The sequence below is a fragment of the Triturus cristatus genome, chromosome 7, assembly GCF_964204655.1.
Source record: "Triturus cristatus chromosome 7, aTriCri1.1, whole genome shotgun sequence".
Taxonomy (NCBI): Eukaryota; Metazoa; Chordata; class Amphibia; order Caudata; family Salamandridae; genus Triturus; species Triturus cristatus.
The window spans coordinates 1691740902-1691761025 of record NC_140590.1 but is presented as its reverse complement, the minus strand read 5'-3'; the positions used below and the strand labels follow the sequence as shown (position 1 = coordinate 1691761025).

The window sequence follows — 20124 nt, the reverse complement described above, 5'->3', positions numbered from 1 at the left end:
GTTATTAGTTTTAAGTAACTGAAACCAGCATTTCTCCTTTTTATTTTAAGAGAAATATTTGGTTTGGTATTTTAAGTAAAGATCATTTGCTAGGATTTGAGCAGCAGGCAGTTATGATGGGAGGGGTAATGACATGGAGGTAAAGTTATATCCTGCAGTTGCAAAATCGATTTGATGGCAGAGTCCAAAAATGGAGTCGGTACGATGGAAAGGTTGTATGCCCAAATGGAATAATACCAACTACAGAAATATCCTGCTACCAAAATATTGTGGGCAAAATATTGAGATGGTAAGTTCATATAAGATAAGTATAGATTTTCTATTCATAACTCCACATCGCCATATCTTGAAGATGCACTTATATAGTCTCCTGGAAAACAGTGACAACTTAATATTTTAAACTCACATCCACCCCCCGCAGGCAGCCAAACCACTGTCCAGCCATGGGGGTTGGCCAAAGGGCCTGTGCTCCAGCCAGGCCCTGCATTTAACATCCTGCAGGTAGCAACCACCCCGCCGCGCACAGCCTTCACCTGTGCACGGCATGAGGTTGGTCATAGAGCCTGGCCAGTGGCAAGGTGCTGCGTGTAAACCCTTTGCAAGCAACAAACCCCACCCCAGGTAGACGTACTGACAAAACCAAAATATGAAAAATTAGCCGATAATCATCTTTCTCCAAAAATCACCAATATTTTCAATTTAATGTTTATTTCAGTAATTCACACAATGAAATGTTTCATAATAGTGATTATTATAAAAATATTTAATAGAGTTTAAAAAAAATGTACGTCTGTGAGTCTTTCCATTAACATAGTTATTATTTTTCCTTTTTTGTGGACTGAATAATGTACTTTTTTAAATAAAGCCAACATGTCTCTCAGTCTTTTTTAAACATTTTTCAGCCCACAAAAATATGGTAAGTGCTCCTGGGGTCATGGTTTTAATGACCCCTGAGACTTATTGTTTTTTTTCTGTAATGTTGCTGGGGGCTTCTTCACTTCTTGTATCCCCATACAACATTACAAAAATGCTTGGTGTAGACCCTACCTCTTGTAGGGGCACCAGAATCATAAAAATATTGTTTATTACAGTGCCCCAGGGCATTATTGGGTGCTCCTACATAGGAGGAATAAAAAATGAATGAGCGTTTCCTGCTGCTCATTTAATATACACTTTTTAAAAAATGTATATTGGGTGTTCTGGTGCCCACCTGGGACACTTATAACCTATATTTTTAATAACGGGAGGGGGGCCTATGGTCCCCAGGGACCCAATCCCCTGGGGCTTTATTTTTCTATTAAGGGGAGGGGAGGATGCATGGCCCTCTCCCTAAGCCAGTAGGTGCCCAGGCACCCCATCCTCTAGGTGGCCTTTGTTTTTAATTAAGGGGAGTGGGTGCGCAGACCCCTCCAAAACCCATCGGCTGGGCCTTTTTTTATTTAAGGGCCCCCTCCTCCCGAGCGTTTATGGCCACGGGGAACCCATCCCCATGGGCTTCTGGTGAGTGCCCCGGTGCCCACCAAGGGCACCCACAAACCACTATGTTGGGGGGATGTGAGCCCAAAAGCCCACGTGGTTCCAGTTGTCTACCAGTCAGCACCATACTGGGTACTGACAGAAACTGGCACCTTTCCTTTCGCTCCCTTCTGGGCAGGAGCAGCATTGTTTTTTACTGCTCCCACAAGGCAGGAGATAAGTGGAATTTTCTGCTTGGGAGAGTGGGGGCAGCGTATGCCCACCTTCTCCTGGGCAGGGAAGCACAGTGTCCCAAAGTGGGGACCCAGGGACACTGTGAAGTATCTTGCCCCAGGGGGATGGGATCTCCAACGTGAATACCAGCAAGGGGAGGAGTGAGCACAGACCTGTTTAGATATTAGGCCTCGGGGATGGGGTCCCCGCAGCCCAACAGAGGCTCGGAGGGGGGAATGTCTGCCCCTCTCCCCTATTTTTGACAATTCAGCCTTGGGGGATGGGGTTTCCGGGTCCCATTAGAGGCTCGGGAGGGGGCCCCACTCAGGACCCTTCTCTAAACTTTTTAAGACCCTGGGCCCACCTCAGAGGTCCAAGTATTATCATATAAAATGTAGGTGGAGTTTTTTTCTTTTTAGACTGCGATCCTGCAGTATTCCCGTTGGACTCCTACAGGATCGCGGATTTAATAAATATATATATATTTCAGCCCCAGAGTGGTCCCAGAGGAAACCCTGATGCGCCCGAACGCCTAGAGGGGCAGGGTATCCCTATCCTACCCCATTATATTTAAATTCAACTTAGGACAGGGGACTACGTAATGGAAGGCTGCAACATTTTCCCTCATATTGCAGTTAGCCACTCAGAGCTCTCGCTCCCGCTGAACCCTGACTCCTACAGAAGCAAATTGGCCCAAGGAAAAAAGGGCAATCGGAGTGCTCTGTTTTTTAATTTGATTCAAGGGACTCTCGCAAGACTTCCTCAAACCCAACCATCTAGATATACAAATGTTTTTAATCCTTAATTTCCCTAAAACTATTGAACAGATTTACACCAAGTCACAATAAGCAGGCGTTTTGGACCAAGTTCTAGCTTCCTGCCAAATTTGGTGTAAGTCCGTTCAGCAATTTTTGCAGTAGTGCTGTCTGAAAAGTCTATGAAAAAAGCAAGGGGAATTTTGTTTTGGGACCCCTTTTTCTGCTTTTTTGTGAAAATCGTCAAACGTCACCAAAGTTATGAGGAAACCACAAAAAAGCTCTCTCTGCCTGCGGAAACACTGACTTAAATATAACTACCGGGTGGGGATCACCAGTGGGACATCTGGGTTATATAGAGATAAACAGGCAGACAGGCAGACAGGCAGACAGACAGACAGGCATACATACAGACAGACAGACAGACAGACAGACAGACAGACAGACAGACAGACAGACAGACAGATAGATAGATAGATAGACAGACAGACAGACAGACAGAGAGACAGACAGACAGAGAGATAGATAGATAGATAGATAGATAGATAGATAGATAGATAGATAGATAGATAGATAGATAGATAGATAGATAGATAGATAGATAGATAGATAGATAGATAGATAGATAGATAGATAGATAGATAGATAGATAGATAGATAGATAGATAGATAGATAGATAGATAGATAGATAGATAGATAGATAGATAGATAGATAGATAGATAGATAGATAGAATATATATATTTTTTTTAAATAGACAGATAGCACCACCATGTGGTGAACTGTCTTCAAACATGTGCTGGTGTTCCGAAATAGCAGCAAACACCGGCACAAATTAAGCACTGAATATATTCAAGACACATCTATAGAGAGTTACGTAAAGTAAACCTATCCTTACATATATACTTCCCTTGTCAAGATTTTGGTCCTCAATTTTTTGTCCAAGATATTCTGGTTACACGTTTTTCTGGGGTCAATATTAAAGTGGAGTTCTATGGCGAGTGTACCCAGGAAGGACAATGTGATGACAACTCAGACAAAATCATCTACCGCAATGTCGTGCTCTAGCCTCCAATCCAGAATCATGGTTAGGCCTGTGGACATCTTCAGAATAAACTACAGATGGATTACAAATGTGTAGTCACTGTACTTTGTTTAAAGTTATTCAATTTGGTCGCTGTCAAGTCCCTTCTCTTTCTGTTATTTTCCACTCACATCTACATTTCCTTGTGTAGTTTGATACTAATCTTCACTTGATACATTTTCTCCTCGAAGTACCTCCAGATATCCCTCCAAAACCTTGCGGTCTGCCCCCTGAACTGCAGCATCATTTGCTTGATGCACCAACATATCGTCCAGGTGAAGAGGACTACCAAAATGACATTGAAGACTCTTTGCAAACAGGTACTTGACACACCACAAATCCTGACATACCGTACCTACTAGTGCCCTTCCAGCACCTTCATAGATTCACTGCTTGAAAGGCAGTTTGTGTCTGCTTCACTGTGTACTGATTGTTTTTGACACTTTTCGTGTTGCTTGTTTTTGTTATACCGTTTGGAGTTTGTGTTAATTGTCCCTCTGCTGTTTGTACCTTCAGAGAGTATTATTTTTAGTGTTGCTTCATACACTGTCATGTTCCTTTGCAGATGGTATGCACTCACCTCCTCTAGTAACCATGACTGCCTCTGAGAATTGTCTCAATGTCCCCACCTTGGTCATACAGTCATGCTCCTCTGATGCTGACCTTCCAAAAGAACTCAGAAGCACAGGAGAACCAGAAGAGAACATTGAGACGCAGAATTGCAACAGCCAGCAGCCGGAAGAGGATGAGTGGAGGGGCTAGAAATGGGCCGAAGGACCTTGTCTCTTCTGATGGTAGAAATGCTGAAGCAGCACCCTACTTCCATCGTTGGCACTAATGCACGAGTGCTCCGGCCTGTGCTGAGAGCCACCAGACCGTGGGAGTATGCAAAGCCAGCGGGGGAAGCATAGAGCATGAGGGATGAGATAGGAATGGATTCAATGAGACACACAGGCTGTGGCAGAAATTGTTGCAGGTCTGACAATTGACGTACCTCAATGTACCATGAAGCTATGAGCCAAGTAAATACAGCACTACCAAGGTTTTGTCATAGTTTTACTAATTTCAGTCTGTATCTAAGATTTTGCTTTCCACAGTATGTTTCCCCCACGTGGTTGCAGTTGTCTGTCCATAATTTCCTTAATTTCAAAATGTGACGTGGGAAATGTTGAGATCTGTGCTTTTTGAAATTAAGGAAATTGTAAAGGATATTCCTGTAGAGGATTGCCACTGACCCACCTTATCCCTTGACCTGTTTAGGCTATGAAGCTAGATTGGATTTAAGCGGATAAAACTGAAGAGAGGCAACTCAGATTATGACAGTCCCAATATCAAAAGAGCATCCCACTTTAACCATATCTCCCTAAAATAGCTATTAACATGAGAATGTCTAGAGGTGTCAGTGATAAACTGTAACACATTCTTCTATTAGGAGCAAACCTTTAGGATATTTTTGGGGAGCATTTTTCAAAACAACCCCCCTCGAAGCATCTGGACAAATGTGATTAAAGAAGATATTGAATCCTTTCAATTTTCCTGATGAAGGCTTTCTCTATGAAAATAAATCTGAGTGCTGAAACGTCATAGAATCTTCTCTATATTAGAGTCTGACAACCATTGTTTAAAGAGTGTGGTGTGCATGCATCCTACACAATAATTGATTTGACTGCACCACCAAATTTCCTTGTGGGAATGAGTGGACACTAGCGTGCTTTTTAAGGAATTCTTAACCGTTACAATACTACTCTTTTAAAGCCTGGTCTAAGTATTGTTATTTAATTCAATAACTGAGAATTTGTCTGACATACTCTTTACATACTCTTTTCGTAAGATTTTTTTGGATTAATGCTTTGAAATTAAAAGTTGACTGATGTTTTATTGTCACATACAATTCACTCTATGGCGTGTTTATTCTCCTGTAGGATAAATAACAATGAAAACAAAAGGTTTATTTGATAGTACATGATGGTGTCAGTGAATATTTATTAGTGGCTTGCTGCTAACTAATCCACTGGTCTTTAAATTCTAATTTTGTCTATCACAGTCTCTGCACTCTCTGGTGGATCAAAATAATGTAATTCCAGATATCAATATGTAGTCATGTAAAACTGTATTTTTGAAAAAGAGATGTTCTCGTAAAACAAGCTTGGAAGTAAGAGTAAGACATCTGACCTTACTTATGCGGTCCAAAAATAATCTTGGGACAGAGACATAGACATTTGTATGAGATAAATAAATATGCTAAGCACGTCATTCTAGTGGTGCTAGTCAAATAACGCCTGGATGCCCACCATGGAAGTGAATAGCTCGCTTACAGCTTTGTGCACAAGGTCTGAGGCAGGTTACTAATCACTCTCATCTTATTGTTCTTATAGACTCAGATCTCAGAAACTATCCTCCGGGTTACACGCTGCCATCTTGTGGTGCTCTATAAGGGTCTCCCTCTCTCACACTTTTCCCATCCCTCCAGCATATCATAGCCCAGAGTCCTCCAGAGGATTATGTTTCTTTCTTATACCTCTATCCACATGACTCTCTCTCTTTGGAAGACTAGATATAAAGTACACAATTAAGCTTTTTCTACTATATCTCATCATGATGATAGATGGTGATATGAAACAAAAAAATCCCACATGAAGTCTGTGAAGTGGATTTTGAAGTTTCTTTCATTGCATTACTTCTTTCAGTGCCTTTTCGTGCACACGCTGTGGCTAATGATGTCACGAGAAGAGAGACCGCCACTCATGTTGGTGCATTGGATGGTTGACTATGCAGAGAAAGGTGAATTTACAGCTGTGATGTCATCAGCCAAGCCACACCCACAAAATGGTGGACTTCCTTTTTTCATTTTTCACTTTTTTTAATTACCACTTGTGCCAAAGCACTGAATAAAGTAAAATTCAGATGTTATAAAGTAATACTCCATTTATGAGAACAGAATTTCAAACATCATGGTACAGGAAAAAACATGAAAAGTACCAAATAGTAAGTGATTTTTCAAAAGGAAAAAAAAGATATTCCAAGAACAGAGAGCTTGGAGGGGTGCAGGAAAAATATTTAAAAACCTAACAGAGCTGGTAAAATACCAAGTGAACGGGGGAAGCAAAGTATTGATGGAGCAGATCCAGACGGCTCCCGCTTCTCCTTCCACTTTGCACCGTAGTTGACTGATAGAGGCAAGAAGGAGTTAACAATGAATTATACAAATTAACATTTGTGCAGTCAATTTGGCTACACAAAGAAGACAACCAATGGAGGATAAAATCTTGTAGATTTATTACAGATTAGCAATTAGTCCAGAATTTAGGCAAGTCATGATATTATCAATGAGATACAGAAACAGAATTACAATGGGTAAATTCAGGTTCCAACATAAGGTCAGCCTTTATAGTAGAAGGCATGAAATAAATGCAGTCACAAAGATACAAAAGGCAATATATACAATTTGGTGTTCCTTAAGGAAACTCCAATTTTCCTCATTAAGCATGAATAAGCTTTGAAAGGTATCAAGCTAAAAATCACAAATAAAGTTTAGGAGAGTTGAAATCATCCACCCTGAGCTCTAAATTAGGATAGGAACAATTCTAAGCATGGGTCTCTAGAAAAGTCATGAAAAATACAGGAAGGTGTCAGTATTGTGGAAACGTCTGTAGAAATATTCCAAAGAAGGGAATAAGTGTCAGCATAAAGCTAGACTCAATTCAATTCGATTAATTCTTTATTACTTGATTAATTAAAATCTTACAATATTGTACCAATCATTCCTGCTATAAAAGGTCCAGTTCTAAAAATGTATAAAAACATGAATAGATATATCAATCTTTCATATTATCAAAAAAGCTAGACGCAGAAAAGAATAAGGGAATCAGAGACATCTGTACCTCTCAAAGTGCAAAAGAATCTGCTCTATCTTGAACTGGGTTAACATCAGGATATAGTGAAAACGTGAGATTCAGATGGTGTTATTTCGGTCACACCACCATCATTCAATGAGAAAAAAGTGTTTAGGTGCTTTGCAACATGGCTCACAAGTCCCAGCTTCTCTGATAAGGCATTGTCCTGAGCCTTGAACATATTACCACTCCTGGTACATGCTGAATAGGAGACTTTCTTGTAACATGTCAGATCATCAAGATTTCTTTCTCAGCTTTGCTATCACTAATACATTGTCCTCCTAAATCTTGCTAATGAAATCACGAGAAGGCACCTGCAAGGGAAAAGGTTATTGCAAGCAGAATGAGAAAAGACAACTTCGCATTAGAGAAATGCAGGCCTAGTTAGGCTAACTTTAATATGGAACACTAAATTGTGCACGCTTAATGTCTCTATATATGTGCATGCAACTGCAAATAAATGCAAACATTACTAATAAATTCAGGATTATAATCATGTTATAGTTTCAGTAAATGCAATATAATTCAAAATATGTCAGTATAAAAGTGAACTACATGTTATACATTAATTTGGAAAACATTAGAGCACACATATATGTATGAATCTCTAGTTCTACAGGAAATATATTTCTAGTGAGGATGGTTCTAACAGGAACTACTTGTTACATTTCTCATTAATAATGTTAAAACCCCTAGTGCATTTATATTGTCAAATACATGTAAATAATGCACTTCTATGACGTGTAAGTGAAGAGCCAAAATTACGCTGCTCCAGTGTACAGCCATAGCAAAGCTGTGAAGAATAACTGTTAGAAGATGGTTCTGACACTATGGGCCGCCCATATTTTTCGCTTTTTGAGCACCTAATTGTTGAGCTTTTAATGTGGGGGAGCCTCATAAGTTGGGACTCACCCACAGTGAACTCAGGATGTAAGAGACTGCATGGGAATTTTACTGGCGTTCCCCTGGCTTGACCAGGCCACTGTGCAGCAGCTGGAGTAAGGGACACCGGGCTGGTTACATGCAGACACATGTGTACATGCGTGTGCATACGTGTACGGGCTGCGCAGGGGAGATTCCTAGCGTGCGCAGTCCAGGAGCAGCTACAAAGTGAATGGTATGGCAGGACTTCTGCAGTATTGGGTGGTGACACGGAATAGGCTTTATACACTGAAATGAAACATGCCAGGGAAAGTCAGTGTGTTTTACTGTGTTTTTACTTCATTATTCCCCTATGGGGATGTGGGGCCCATGGCTAGATTAACTTCCGTTAGGCCTACAGATTCCAGACACGCACTTAAGTCCAATGTAGCGAATGTGAAAATAAGTGTTCTGCAGAGTCCAAAGTCATATTTGTACTGCTTTTGGGTCATCCAGAACTGTCATATTTCTCTGAGCCAGCCATGACCAGACCCAGGCTGAGGGCTGACCTCAGCTGGATGGATTGATAACCTTTCTTCCACAAGCGAGGGCCTCCTCTCCATGAAGAGATGATGGGTGGGGCTACAGACTCATCCATCACTAGGTGCCAGGCACCAGGCTGCACCAAGGAGGGAAGGAGTTGGGTTTCAGAGGCCATGTGGCCAGAGACACTGGACGACGCAATTTTTTAACAAACCCAGAGGCTGGACAAGAAGGAGGGAGCAGGGGCAGGAAAGTGATGTGTCGCTGTTTGATAGGACCAACAGAGACTTCCTGCCAGCCCCTTACTCAACTTTTAAAAAGTGCTTGCACAGGAAGAGAAGCTCTCTCTGGGGTGTGGTCTGCTGAGGCTGAAGGTGCTGGAGCCTGGCGCAATGGGAAGTTGGAAGGAGAGACCCCCTGACTGCCCCCAGGACCCTAACAGCACCAGAAGAAGAGCCCAGGACCGGTGCACAGGAGCAGTGGCCTCTGCACAGGGAGAAGAGAGGCCACGGAGGAGAGCCAGGTGAAAGGCTGGCGCAGGGAGCCAGTGAAGACAGCTCCCTGCTGAATCCACCCTCTCAGAGACCCCAAGGGCGGAGGAGAGTGTTCCCAGTGGCTGGGGCTGGTAAAGAGGAGCATGAAGCGCCCCATAATGCCTCGCCAGGCATTTGGAAATCTGCCGTTTTGGTGCTTTGTGGCCCCCAGAGGAGGGGGGTCACCCTCACTTGTGAAAAGGTGCTGGGGGAGCTGCTGGAGAAGCGCAGTCTTTCCCCCCCCCCCCAGCACGAAGAAATCTGCTGTTTTGGTGCCTGGTGGCCCCCAGAGGAGGGGGTCACCCTCATGTGTGAAAAGGGGTGCAGGGGGGCTGCAGGAGCACCACAGCCTCCCCCAGCATAAAGAAGAACAGTCCACCCATAAGTTTCACGGGGCATCTGAAAGAATAACCCCTCAAGGGCTCAGCCAGCCTTTAACACCTTCTAGGCTGGAACTTATGTTCTACAGCTGAGGGTGTACTATGAAGTGCATCATGGAGTGAAGGGCTGAGTTGGGGATGTCTGGAGAAGGGCATCCCCTGGAGGTGAAGTGGTGTAATTGCACCGAAATGCATTTACTATTGGTTATTTCTTTTTAGGTGGACTGAAAGTCACATGTGTAAAGTGAAGTACCTGTGTAAAGTGATGTTAAGCTAAATGGAGTTATGTTGCTGGACCTTCCTGCTAGGGGGTCTGGCTGTATTTACGTAAGCCCATGCTTTTACCTATGATTCCTTTTAAAGTGAAGAGGCGCACTGCAGGAGAAGTGTAGTTGCCAGGAGTACTTCTTTTGAAGGGACTGTAAGTCACATGTGTAAGGAGATGTCATAAGCCAAGTGGGGCTATGTTGCCAGACAGTCCTGCTAGGGTGTCTGGCTGTATATGCGCAATCCTGTGATTTCATCTGTGATGCCTTTAGGGGCTGTAATTGCAATGCAATCAAATGATCAACCAAGGTGATGAGTACTGTCATTCCAAAGTGTGCATAAACATAGATTCTTGCTGCTGCGCTTAGGTGAAGACCCCAGACTGCTAGCCCTTAAGATATAGAGGTGCATACTTTATGGTCAGGGGGAGATGCTCAGTCAGGGTCATGTGTCACCAAGGCAGGTTTACCCCTTTTTAATGCTTGTTGAGGTAATGGGGTGGGTCGCCACTGGGATGGTGCCAGTGCGCAGGGCCCTCGCCCCAGGTTATGTTCAACTATCTGCATTGGGGGCAAGTTGATGTGCATACATGGGAGTGGTGGTACTAGACCCCACCCCCCCTTTGCGGGAGGGGTGGAGATGTTATGCAATGTCACAAAGTAATTCCAACAGCTTATGTATATTTGTAAATTGGTGCATAGAATTGAGTAGTGTGTGTGTTTAATAAATGTACTCTTACTTTTATAAAGCAAAGTACAGACTGGACAATCAATTATTGAGTGTTATTTTCGTGCACCTGCAAATGGCGATTACTAGCCCACACCACCTCCCTTGAGTAAGCCTCAGACTGCTCTGCAACGCTACCCTCTGAGAGTCAGGCGCTACAATTGGGTGTTTGGTTCCCAGTGAAGGACAAATGTAGTCATGTTATTTGTGCAGGCCTCACAGATGCTGCCTCGTTTTCCAACAGTAACCATGTATGACAAGTATGTTGATGAACAAGTACTTTGAGTACAAATGCAAAGGAGACAATATTGTGAAAGGCCGAGGTGGAGATGATGGCCAAGGTGGGATAGTTGAAAAAGGAGGTGAGTAGCAGCATTGAAAACAGACTGAAGAGGAGATAGAGTAACCAGCAGAAGGTAAAAAGATAACAGTTGTCAAGACGCAAGACCACCAGGGCGATAAATAGAATATTTGTGGCGCTAGGAAATGCATCACTATATTGTCCAATATTCTACCACACCCTTGCTAACCCTCATTTACTATGACTTACCTCTAAAACACAACCAAACACAATATCAATATAGCACTTTGATTCCAATCAACAAAAATCTCGGAGCCCAAAATGGTGCCCAGAGACCATAAAAATGGTGGGAGTGGCCTACAAAATTGCACTTAACAAAACACAAAGGACAAGTCTTACCGGTATTTTAAAGTAAATATTTCTAAGTTTGAGAAACAGAGGAAATATGGAAAAAGAATTCCATGAAAGAATCAAAGATGTATTTATTTAAGACAAACAAGACTCTAACATTGGACCAGCCATTATGATTTAATGTTGTTAAACTTCCCTCTAAGTTAGTTTAGCTTTTAATATATCAAGAAAAGAGAAATTCAAGTCGTGAAAAAGTTTCTTAAAAATATACAGAGAGATTTATTTATGGTAATTTCTAATCAATATTAAAGAATAATATTTTGTTCACGACCTCAATTTGACCTTTCTTAACCCGTTCCCCGCTCATGACGGAACCACTCCGTCATGAGCCACGGGCGCCGTGTGCTCATGACGGAGTGGTTCCGTCATGCTGCGGCCGTTTGGGGCCGTTCCTCCCACGCGGCGCTAATTCCCCGCCTGTGCGGGCGATTAGCGCAGTGGGTGGAGTCATGACGGAACCACGCCGTCATGAGCACAGCTCGCCCGTGACTCATGATGGCGTGGTTCCGTCATGAGCACAGCGGCGCCGTCAACCACCCAAACCCCTCCAGCGCTGCGGCGGAATTCGCGCCGCAGCGAAGGGGTTAAAGAATCAAAGGTAATGGGCTAGTTTATGAGCAGACAGAGAGAGTGGACGAGGAGATGAAGGAGAAAGAATGGAGGAAGGAGAAGCCCAGGGAGTCCAGAAATGAGTATTCTGGTCTTTGTAATGCTGAGATGTAATGGAAAGGTACCCGACACTGGGTAACTAGTAATCTGCTGGAGAGAGTGTGGGGAATCTGTTGAAAAAGAAATACATTGTGTGGATGGTGTGGAAAGAGAGACTAAAAGTAGAAGAGATGATAGAATCAAGAGTCGTAGTGCGCGTGTAAAAGAGCAGGAGATCACGAAGCAAGACTTGAGAAACCCTCTACAAGCGGGGAAAGTGCATGCTTCGCCAGTCCAAGTGATGGAGTATATTGGTGGAAAACAAGACGTACCCAGAAAGAAGGAATCTCTTTGTTCTTAAATTCCAATGCTCTTTCCACACAACATCCAGCCTCAAGCCTTAAGAAGAGGCCCCTTGGACCCTTGTCTGGCTCGAGGCTGGAATGGTGTCTGGCTCCAGTTGAAACTGGTTCTTTTTTGCCACTCTGGAGAAAAGCTTGAGAATCCGTCTTTGTTCCCGGTATGGTCCCGCCATGTTCTTCGAAAGCGTTGCAGCCCCAGAGTGCTGGTAGACCCTAGCCCAACTCTATCCCCCATGCACATTTGTACTGGACCCCTTGGTTAAGAAGCATGGTTAACCTGGAGCTTGGGCTGTGGGGCTTTCACTGGTCCTCTTCTGGTTGTGGAACTGTAAAGCATCCATCTCTCTTTCCTGCTACAAACAAAGTAGGATAAAGTTCTACCGAAGTAGCCTGCGCTGCCCTCCTGCTTGCTTTGAAGAGCTCCCTGACGTGCCAACGACCCACTGAACAGTCCAGGGTCACCGACTTGTGCAGCCCAGTGACTGTGGACACTGTCTGAGTGAGGGACAAGCATTGGTGGAAAGTGGGCCAAGTGATCCAGCAAGAACAACAATGATGAACTACAAAGTGGAAGAGAGCAGCCCTTGGCGGGCTCCACGCAATGACCAATATTACCTTTTGCTTACCCCTCGGGGGAGCACCCTGTCTTCTCCGCAGCCTCATCCCACTGGACGCCCAGTATTAGGTTCAAGGAACTGCCAGCCCCTTCTGGATTGTGATGGTGTCTAGAGACACCTGGGCATCCTACCAACCTTAGGGAAGTGACCAGTGCCTCAGTGAGTCCCACACATAAAGGCTTCACTGGTCCTTGTGACATCTCCACATTCTTCAACCCCGTAAGACTGCAGAAGAGGTTAAAGGACATGTACCTAAAATACTTTGTGAGTAAAGCATATTGTTCCTAAAATATCAATCCTTGAAGTTCCTCCAGTATTCCCTACCACCAGCAACCTGCCTCTAAGGATCTCTGGACCTAGGGGCACTGGATATTATTAGGTACAGACACATAAAGCCCAGGTAACTCAAGGGGTACTGCAGGGTGACTCTCTGGTAGATGCAGCAAAGCTGCCATTTTTATTCACTGAAGCCACTGAATTGAAACAAGAATTGATGCAGGATCTGTACTCCGCACTCATGCATGGCCATGTCTACTGCACCAAGCTGACACCGAGGGATGATTCATTTGACCGTGCTTAAAATAAAGTTGAAGCAATCTGCAGACATGCCTCTGCTCTCCCTTCTACAGATCCTGGCCTAAATCTGCAATTGCTGAGTGCAGGCCTCAATGCAACGCCAAGTTATGGGGCGCGACCCAAAGCAGTTCAAACACCAGCATTTGTGATTTTTTCGCACTAAAGCTATTTTGTACCAAACGTTAGCACAGTTACAGGGGTGCAAAAATCTTTGGGTTAAGCTGGACCAGCCTCTACTCTATTGTAAAGATAAGTGTGTATTTCCTATTCTTACCTCCACATAATTTACCTTGATGATACAGCTGAACCAGCCTGCCTGCTGGTGTATGGAAAGGGGTCCTGATAAGGAGAAGCCAGCACTAACAGCCTTTGGATTTGATGTAAATCCAAGGAAAAACTAAAATGGCATGACCTGGCTTTGTATGACATCTAACTCCAAAGGAATGCAGGGACAGAAAATGGGCCAGAAAACTATTATGTGATATTCTCACACAGAGCACTGACAATGTAGGCGAAGATACACATTTTACATGGCACACATGTTGTTGTCTGTAGTCGCCCAGGATTTTATGTCCGAGTAGATGAAGGCACCAGATGGCATCCACTCCTGCCTGCCCAAGGGGAGGACTTGCTCATTAACTTTGTCTCACAGCTATTTCTGGAAGAACAAGCATTTGCAATGCAATAGATCTCGCATTACAGAAAGTTTAAGCTATTGGCGTTGCATTATTATTTGCAATGCCAATAGGTCAAACTTTCAGTAATGCGAAACCTATTGCATTACAAATGCTTGTTTAGTCTTGATCTTACCTCTGGCATCCCATGACGTTCTTCAGCAAGCCAGCGGCCTGTAGAAAAGGGCTTAAATGTTCCTACTCCAGATGACGACATGGATGGACGCTGCATTTGTGTGATGGGAGGTGGGGAGAGTGTGTGAGCCAGGAGTCAAGAGATGGCCAGAGCTGGCCAATCAAAAGAATCAATTGATGATGTCCGCTGGGAGGGAACAAAGCACTGAAAGGCAGGATAGATGCACAATATTACCCAACCAGAGAAAAGGAATTTTAAAAAGCAGCCCAACTAACCAACCAGAAGCGGTGAGCATGTAATCAGTCCCCGATGGCACATATATCGAATACAGCATGCTCGCAGAGCAGCACATGGACTGCCCAGGCTCGGCCTAAAAAGGCTCCGTGTTAGTAATTCAAGGGATGATCTGTTCCCTTATTGGACCCCGAAGGGTCTAGAGCAGACACCGCATCTACTCATCTGTACTACCACCCGGGGCAGATGTAGGACACCTCTCAAGTTTCACCATCAGGGAGAGAGGAGGTTTTCCTGCCTGTGAAGGAAAAGGGATGGAACCGTACTGCACAAGAGTGCAGAGCTTTAAGTGGGATGAAAAAACTTGGGGGGGGGGGTCTCTCAAGGGGGCGTGGCCGATGTAATTAAGGGCGTGGCTTAGTGTGCCGCCCTACTGGTATTTTGCTGCTTCTGTTATTACATCCATATATAGAATGCAGCGTAAAACATTACACCTACACCAAGTCAGAACTATTAATGCTGTCAATGGTTGTTAGTTGTATAAGATAAATAAGCAACAACTATGCTTCATTGTATATAATATTGAAAATTCTTCAGTGCTGAAATGATGAGACTGTGAAAGACCTACAACAAGTCTCTTCGAAGTTTTTTCAAAGGCAGTGAAGAGTGGTACTGCTGCAGAGTTAAGATTATTTATTTCACCCTGAGAATGAGAGCAAAAATGGAAAGCGTGGTAGGGACCCGTCCCAGCATCTGCTTTTAAGAACTGCAGGTGCGGAGCACCGGCAGGACCCGGTCCACTTAAAGCCCTGTTGCAGTGTGCATGTAAGCCACAAGGGCTCCAGGATGTAAAGTACAGGGCATGTTTATATCCCCCTGAATGACAGAGGATATTTCCACAGGGCCCCAGAGTTAAACTAGTCCCTTCTGCACCAGAGGCATGTAAACAAACATAGCGGATTGGGAAGGCGGGCACTCGGACATTGGCCGATGGGTCGGTGCTCTAGGGGCACTTGTGGGCTGTTTTTTTGGGGCCTCTGCAAACTGGCCCAAGAGATTTACAGTCTTCCCTAATCCCCGCCAGGCCATGGCACTCTAATGAGGCGCCAGCATCAGGCTTTCGCCTGACCTGCTTCAATTTGAGACTGGAGGCCTGGTGTTGCTCTGGCCTTTAGGGCATTCTCGCATCGGCCCCCTGCCTCGTGGGACCTGACTGTCCAGAAGCAGTGTCATCCCCTGCTGGGCCATGGTCTTCAGGTTATGGGGGCAATGGGGGGAGTGTAGATATGCGCGGGTGGGGTGATTTGTGGCCTTTGTGCCATACTCACCTCAGGCTATGGTGGGCTGGGTAAGAGAAGCGGCCTTCCTAGCAGCCAGGTGTTATCACCTCAGCCCCAGTGTCTTTTAGGCCTTGTTGGGGGGGTGATAATTAAAGAGAACTCTTTATATAAAAAAAAAAGCCCCTATTCCATTGTGACATCTTTTTTCAGCTTTTTTTTTTTTAGTTTACCTATCAGTCACAGAGTATTAAGCCTGCTTTAGCACACATTTTAAAGTGTTTTCGCCATTCATTTACTACTTAAAGTACATACCTGTCAGATGAAAAAATACCTGCTTTGGGTGATTTTCTTCTATTTGGTACTGTCCAGGTGGCAACCCTAGCCAGATCAAGTGTTGTGACCCTAGGTTATTTTGTTTCTCCTCGCCAGTATGCAGAGCTTCTAGTTATGCCAATCTCGATGGTTCTAGAGGCATTAAAATATTTAATTTACCAAACATTTCTCAAAAGTCTAAGGAGACTAACCAGATGGTGATCCATAAAAGGGACTATCCGGGAAAGTGGGCCACTTTTTTTGGGAGTGCCCGGGTCGAATTGTGATCCCAATCCGACCCTGGTTTACCCTGTTTGTCCCCACAGTACATGTGAAATGTGGGACACCTGACCAGGATAGCAAAGCCGCTGATGTGCAGGGTGGGAACAAACCCGTCCATAGAATAATATATGACGTGGTGGAAATCAGGCCGCGTGCGCGTGGTTTAACAAAGTACACAAAGTAAAAAGTGAATGATACGTGAGAATAATAGGAGAAACACGGACAGGGAGGGCTTGCGGACAACAAACTGCACCCAGGTGCACAATGTCACGCCGCTGCTCTCCGATGCTGAAATGGAGGGTGGAGGTCTGCAATAATTTCATATTCTACAAATGTAGCCCAGGCCGTGTTCTGAATATTGCGTTGAACTTTGAGCACCATACATTAAGAAGGATGTGTGAGGAAGAAAACATGCAGACGCACCTCACACATGGAGGTGAGGTGGGCGTGCCGCGTGCACAGTTACCACACTTCCTTCCGGCAGGTGCTGCAGACCGGGCGGGCACGAGGCGCACAGACCGCACAAGGTGCGCTTCTGCGTTCTGCAACCTGATTGGTCGTTGAGGTGCTGAGAGCGCTTCTCGCGCTGGGCCTTTCATCGAGCATTCAAGAGCTGAGAACAAATAAACCTACAGGGAAGGGAAAAATATGAGGGGGGGGGAGCTTAACAACAAGCACTTGCGAAGCAAATCCGTCTGGTGGGGGCTGCTGGTCTGTTAGCTTTGTCAATGCCTGTCGAGCAATGTTTGTTTTGTAATAAAAACGTTATTGTAGTTGGAGCTGCCAAGCCCTCGACGATGTTATTAAAAAACATTTAGGGGCATATTATCAAGCAGGGCGTTAAAATTATCGCCGCTTTAGCGGAATAAAACTGCCGCTAAAACGGCGATAATGGGCTTTATAATATGCTCTATGGAATTTCAATTGAAGCCCATGTTAGATGTCCATAGAGCATATTATCAAGCCCATTATCGCCGTTTTAGTGGCAGTTTTCTTCCGCTAAAGCGGCGATAATTTTAACGCCCTGCCTGATAATATGCCCCTCAGTCCCTGTATTGAACTACTTTGTGCGCGGATGTGCTCCTTGGGGAAGAGCAGAATGCACCGTCGCTCGCAGTGAAGTTAGCCAATGGCTGTAGGATGAAGTGTGATGGCCCTTTGAACGACGCCGCAACAACAGACAAATAGATTGGTGAAGAGGCCTGGTTAACAGCCCTTGTAAGTATGTGTGTGTGTGTGTGTGTGTTGTATATATTTATATATATAAGTTTGACGAAAGGAATGCCTCAGCCTAGCGAGTCGGGGCCTGGTCACGGAGTCACCAAACATATGCCAAAAGGAATCCCACAATGCCTTCAGGGAGTAGGAAAACAGGCCATTCTTATAGCTTTGGGGGTCTGGGATAGTCTGAATCACCAAATTTGTAGGAGTTTGATGGTTAGTAGTTGGGTTGGAACTATCATTGGCATCACTGGCAGGGGCAGTAGATGGTACAAGCTGTGATGGCCTTCTGACGAGGGCCCTGGCACTTAATGTTTTGCAAATTAAGCACTGGGGTGGTCCATACCCTATAGTATAGGTGGGGATTAAAGGGGGCAGCATACAAGAGTAGAGAAAAGGTGTGAAAACATTAGGCAATTTTTACGAAGGAGGGGCTCTCAAGGGTTTCCAGGAACTGGCAAAACTTTATCAGATCCTAGAGGGCAGGATCAGTGGTGCAAAGCCAAAGATGTGGGGCAGATGGTGCAGACTTCTTCCCCAAGGTCTGGACATATACGAGTGTCGAAAGATATCGGGCGAGGTTTATCTATCTCACTAAGCCCCCATTGACAGATAAACCTTACAACCAAAAATGTCCCTAGCAGGTTTGTAGACCTAAATGTGGTGCTGGCCGGCTGCAGATTACAATGAGTTGGAAAGCAGCTGATGCCCCAGTCCAGTGGAGATGGGGCATTTTAAAGTGGACAGAAAGTGAAAGGACACTACACATGGCTTCCAAATGTGGGAAAAGCACGGCACCCCCTTGTTCAGTGCTTAATTTGAGCCAAAGGTTTCCGGTGCTCTGCATCGGCACCCAATTGACAACACCGGGACTTATGACAGCTACCACATGGTAGAACTGTTTCTGAAATATAGAGATGACCACAACAACAGTTGTTGATTAAGCGAATAGACAATAAAACAACTAATACCTGCCTCCCAAGCCATTCTTATATCTGCGGGGGGCCTCAAATACTCTGAATTGTCACACTTGTAGCACAGTAATGGCTGGTAGTTGTGTATGTACTGTGATTGGCAGAGACTGCGGTGGCAATGGGTGGTGCAAGCCAGGGTGGCCTCCTGACGAGGCCCCTGCACTTATGAGTTTTACAAATTAAGCACTGCCCTTGTGATTGCTTTTATGCAGGGCACAAGTTGGGGTTACATGCGGGTGGACGGCGTCCACCCACTATTTTCACAGGGAGAACGCTGTCCACCCTGCCAAGAATTTGGGCCCCACTGAATAATGTGCTGAACTCGTCCCGGTGTAATTTCCAAACACCGGACACTTTCAGCAGCAAGCAACAACGCGCAGGCGGTGACGGGGCTTTCTTATTTAAGACTCCTGCTGGGCCCATAACAAAGGCCGAATTTGAGGGGTCATCAGGCCTCCTTTTGTTCGAGTGTCTTGGCTGGGAGCAGTCAGGAGCCTCACACCTAGATGCAAATGAAGCGGAGGGGAAACAAAGGCTCATGCCTTGTTAGCACTTCACACATACTTAAGAGAGGCAGCTTTTCACTTTGTTCAGTCCCTGTTTAGGAGATATGCATGCGCTGTAAGAATGTCAGATGTGTTGGTCTTTCCCAGTATTTACACAAAGCAAATTGCATTTATATAGCTTACTACACCTGAGGAGGCATTGAAATAATTTAAGTACCAATATTTTTTCTTGTATAGCCCTACTCATCCCAACGCAGGGTGTCAGAGCACTTTACATCAACACATGCATATTAAATGTACAATAAATTATATAAGTTTGTAAATTAATGTACAGGATGTGCTACATAAAACTGGGGGATTGCAAGGTGTAGAAGTCACACATCATGTTCCATAGCTCACTGTGCTATTATCCTCGCAATGCGCTCAAACGTACACATAATAGATATGTGAGGGCGTTTGATCTGATGTCACTTCTTGTGATATTGCTTCCGTAAAGTTGTGGCTTGTGATGCCACTTTCTATGATGTCAATTCCTGTGATGTCATGTGCCATGATGTCATGCGCCCTGATGTCGTTCGCCGTGATGTCGCGCGCCGTGATGTCGCTTGCATACTGCCTAATTAGGTTAGTCCCCCCAGTTCCTGTTCTTTAGGACTTGTGCCCCTCTTTTATGGGAGAGGATGAGGGAGATGAGCAATCAGGACCCTCAGTAGTAATAAACAGAGGATGGCGAGGGGAGTAGCCAGCCTCGAGGGGAGGACCAGAGAGGGTTATAAGTGGGCATAGTAATTGTGAATTACATATATTCCTCCCTAATTATGCACCAGCAAAGAGATCGGACAGCAATGATGACATATCT

General features: G+C 44.6%; 1 protein-coding gene across 1 annotated transcript in view; it reads left to right on the top strand.

Moving 5' to 3' along the window:
- Positions 1-5419, top strand: part of LOC146812772 (uncharacterized) — a 159637-nt gene extending 154218 nt beyond the window's left edge. The window contains exons 11-12 of the mRNA XM_085619883.1: positions 3720-3848; positions 4094-5419. Of these exons, the coding sequence (XP_085476009.1) occupies positions 3720-3848; positions 4094-4290 (326 nt within the window). The 3' untranslated portion in view covers positions 4291-5419. The remainder of the gene's footprint in view (positions 1-3719; positions 3849-4093) is intronic.
- Positions 5420-20124: the final 14705 nt, after the last annotated feature.